General features: G+C 45.1%; 1 protein-coding gene across 1 annotated transcript in view; it reads right to left on the bottom strand.

Moving 5' to 3' along the window:
* LOC106804634 overlaps positions 1–4227 on the bottom strand; it is a 35791-nt gene extending 31564 nt beyond the window's left edge. The window contains exon 1 of the mRNA XM_014805902.1: positions 3685–4227. Within this exon, the coding sequence (XP_014661388.1) occupies positions 3685–4110 (426 nt within the window). The 5' untranslated portion in view covers positions 4111–4227. The remainder of the gene's footprint in view (positions 1–3684) is intronic.
* Between the last annotated feature and the right edge of the window lie 265 nt (positions 4228–4492).

The raw sequence follows: 4492 nt of genomic DNA, 5'->3' as shown, positions 1-4492 counted from the left end.
TTCTCTATTATGTACTCTATTATGTACTCTATTATGTACTCTATTATGTACTCTATTATGTTCTCTATTATGTTCTCTATTATGTTCTCTATTATGTACTCTATTATGTACTCTATTATGTACTCTATTATGTACTCTATTATGTTCTCTATTATGTACTCTATTATGTTCTCTATTATGTACTCTATTATGTACTCTATTATGTACTCTATTATGTTCTCTATAATGTACTCTTGCATCTATGTATCTTAAATCTGACAGCGGCCGACATTCACATCGGTCTGGTGGTGTACCGTAAGGTAATACTTGTGCGAGTTATACGTAAGATATGTATCGGGATAGCTTATGATATGATATCATACAGTATCATCAAACGAAGGCATCTGCACCGATGCGCGATTATTGGGCTCGTTGCATGACGTCATAAATATTCACATTGTTAACGATGAGCAGCCTGCTCACATTATTAATTTTTGATGAATATTAGACCTTTCCGATCGAGCATAGGTATAGCATTGTCGTGAGCGCGCATGCAGTAGATACAGACGGGGCTAGTTAAACGACGTCAGGCCAGTCTAGGTTCTCGTGATAATTATTCGAAAGTCGACTTTCAAAGAAGGGAATGTTTTCGTATACGATAATTATGATGTTTGTATAATTAAACAAAATCAATCATGGCTACTCTGCATAGCTAGTAGTTTTTCTTAACGTTGTCTGATTTCACAGCAAATTTATGTAGTGTAGGTTGATCAAATGCGCGCCATGTACAATGGCGATCTTATCAACGTTGATTAATTAAGTCCGATGCGGCCTGCTTGCGCGCCATTAACATTTGCATATTATTATTATTTTAAAGCTACCCGATGACGTTTAAAATTTGCTTCCGGGGGATTTAGCCGAACGGCCATTATGCATCCGACAGCGCAAGCATTCATTTCCTTCAGAGGGAAAAGGTCAGTCCTTATCCCACATTCACGTATGGTCGTCACTCGTCAATTGGTATTTACCTGAAGTCTTTGTAATAACACATATGACGCCGCGAGCACGCGCGCACTAATGGAACTACGCAAAAAGCATTTTATACGCAATGATCGATTTATAATAGTACTTAGAGCATTTGTTCCTCACAACTAGTGTATTCTAAAAATAACGGCACATACCGGATATTCCTCCATGCATGATTTAAATATTTCGTGGGGACTTCATAAACCGAAGTTATAGCCATAGTAATGGACTAGAAGTGAGTGTAAACCACTCTTGCATCGGGATTGCTGTCACATACATACAGATTCACCGTTAACTATTAAACTTGGATTTGGGAAATTAATATATAATTCTGCAATGTCCCAGCACACTAGAGCATGACGTTCAACCCTTAATAGTGAATATAGAAACGTTAATATCGAAAAGCGTTATCTAGATCACTCTCCTGCTGATATTCGACGCGCAAAAATAAATGGAATAAAATGTGCTGTTTGAATTTTTTACAGAATAAATTTATATATAACAGAATGTATATCAACAGCTATCTGTGTGTAGCAAATGAAGCAGCGGATGAAGGTCGACATTAAATTGGTAATGGCGGCCAACACAAGCCCCTGCGGACGCTCTATCGACCGATGCAACTAACGAAGTAAGGGGTCAGAATAGATTTACAGATTCGCTTTAATACGGAATCGCCATTTCTCACGCCGCCCTTGGATGCGCTATTATCTATATCAGGAGTAGATAATAGGGACTAGGATCTATTATCTACTCCTGATCTATATTCGTCATACGGCATATTTAAAAAAAAGTGCGTTATCTTTTCCGACCGCGTGTTCTACATGTGCAATAACATTCAGTGCGCAAAAGGTTTCCTGTGCAATCGATGGCGTGTGCAGTCAGACTATGAAGATGCCGATGTCGACGCGATACTCGACACTATCTTCTCACAAAGCTATAGCCAAAAAATTCCCAGCTGAAATTCTTTGGTACAAGGCCCTATATACGCACATCTAGTTGACGAGTGCTTTAGCACGAGAATCATACGCGCGCGCGAGAGAGATAGAGAGGGAGAGAGAGAGGGAGGGAGAGAGAGAGGGAGGGAGAGAGAGCGGAGAGAGAGAGGGAGAGAGAGAGCGGAGAGAGAGAAAGCGCGCGCGGAGAGAGGGAAAGCGCGCGAGCTGGCATTAGGAACCGTAGTTTCATCAAAGCGTATGTGTATAACGGTGTGAACACTCATGCATGCACGCACGCACGCACATACAACTCTGTAATCGAGTTCATTTTGTTTCGCCGCATCCTACAAATGTCAGCATGAAATAATAATAACTGTCGCCATGCGTGCCGGCTGTCGTATAGACCTGCGGCGCGTGCACACACCAGCGGCGAAGCGGCTAGCGCGACACGCGAGTTCGTATTTCGCTATGCGATATACATATGGGAAGCGGAGACGGTGACGCGGGGAATGAAGAACAATGATATGCATAAAGGAAGCGGAGATGATGGATGAGAAGCAGTGCATAGGTAGATGAAATGGAAAATGTGGTGGAGGAAGATATATATACGAAGGAGAAGCGGCGTAGGAATATGGGAGAGGTGCTATGCGTAGAGAAAGCGCAAAATGCGGCAGGGAAGCAATGTATACGAAGAGAAGAAGGAGAAAGTAGTTGGTGTGCAATGCTATACGTAAACGATCAGGATTCAAATTTGGTGAAGAGGCATGCTACTTGTGAAATAGCCGCGTAAGTAGCAGGAGAGTGATGTTATACGCGGTGAAGGAGGGAAATACGCGGGAGATGTTTTGTAGAAGAAGAGGAGAAGTGATGGTAGCGCGCAGAGGAAGAGGCGGATGCCGTTGTGCAATAAGCGAGCGGCGATGAGACAAGCAATAGATGTAAAGAACGTGGTACTGGAGCGAAAACACATATGGATGAGAACACGAATCTCGTGAACCAGCACTACTATACGAAGGAGACGCCGCTAGCAAATTAACGTGGAACATGACAACGGCAGCGACACTGACGACGACGAGCGAAACGATGGCGATGACGTTTACGATGATGACGATGACGTTGCGGCGCGCTCCTCGTACATCACTCTATCGCTACGGAGATTTCATTGATGCGAAGACATAGCAACACTGTACACGCGAGCACGTAACAGATACGTACGCTGATGATGATGTTCAAGCGCGCGCTGCCTTCCAAAAACGGAGTTTATTGACTCCGCGGTGATATGAAGCGACTACTAGCTATAGCGTCCATCTATAGCATCTGTGCCTATTCCCAAAACATACACGTGTTGGTCGGCGTTCGCACTGCGATAACCACACCGATCATGAACTGCGCGTTGCATATATATAACGCGTTAATCGCGCATGTAGTTATAATTCGCGCTTAATAGTCTACATCGAATTATAACACGAGTATAGTGGAACGATAAATTCGCTTCATTATACTGTTACTTCTATTAACTATAACATAATTAGCCATTTATAATCGCAGCACAATGTCTAAAAGATTTAATCAACGCCGTTCTCACCGTAATTGCTTAAGTGCATTAAATATTAAACTCTGAAAGGTAAATGATGTTTGCTCCGATACGTGCCGCCGCCACAATCAATTCGCTAATCACACACGGTCACGGCTATACGTATGCTATATAACACTTACTACCACTGTGTGAACCTATGACACTTACCTGGACATTCTCGCCATGATCTGGCTCGCTGCACCAAATCTCTGTGTAAAACGCCGGCCTGTACTCGTACCGTCTGTCGTTGAGAAATCTAAATTTCTTCCTTACATCACATAAATGCACGTAATTGAGCCGCATCTGTCTTTTGACTCGGTTCGCACGTGCTGGCTCGTCGTGTTCAGTGAGATTAACTACGGGTAGACTGTCTATGGAGTGTTGGCTGTTCAGCGGAATATCCAGTGTCTGGAAGTCCGAGCCATCATCGTCGGAGATCTCCGTGTCGGGATCGACGGAGTGCTGCGGCGTCGCCATCGTCGGCGCCGCGTCGGACCGTAATGCCGGGTGGGCCATGCTGCAGTGGACGACCGCGCATAGCAGCAGCAGAGAGAGCTGCAGAAGAGAGAGAACAAGCACGTTCAAACTGTTCATGTTAGGGTCCCTTCATGGACTGCGACAGACGCGCGCGTCGGTGCGGCTGGCGGAGTAGGTAGCGCGTAGTGCAGCACGCAGCAGACGGGATAGCTATGACGTCGTCGCCGCCGCGGACATATGCATGCTACACCGCACACTAGCGCGCTCGTGCGAGATGATGTGGCACGCTGGCGCGAGATAGAGCATAGTTCCGCATCCACACCAATTTTATATCTCAATTAAACTCGTGCACAATGCATTCATCTATCGCTGGGACAACGTGTTGTGCACGAGTAGTGCGCACGTCATCACTCGCGGGGCCTGTGACATTTCATCGACTCGCGTTGCACGCTGCATCCCTGCGCAGGTGACGACACATCCGTCTCGCTGCCGCGGGCAT

Source organism: Priapulus caudatus, unplaced genomic scaffold, assembly GCF_000485595.1.
Source record: "Priapulus caudatus unplaced genomic scaffold, Priapulus_caudatus-5.0.1 Scaffold81, whole genome shotgun sequence".
Lineage (NCBI taxonomy): Eukaryota > Metazoa > Priapulida > Priapulimorpha > Priapulimorphida > Priapulidae > Priapulus > Priapulus caudatus.
This window is presented reverse-complemented; position numbering and strand designations above follow the sequence as displayed.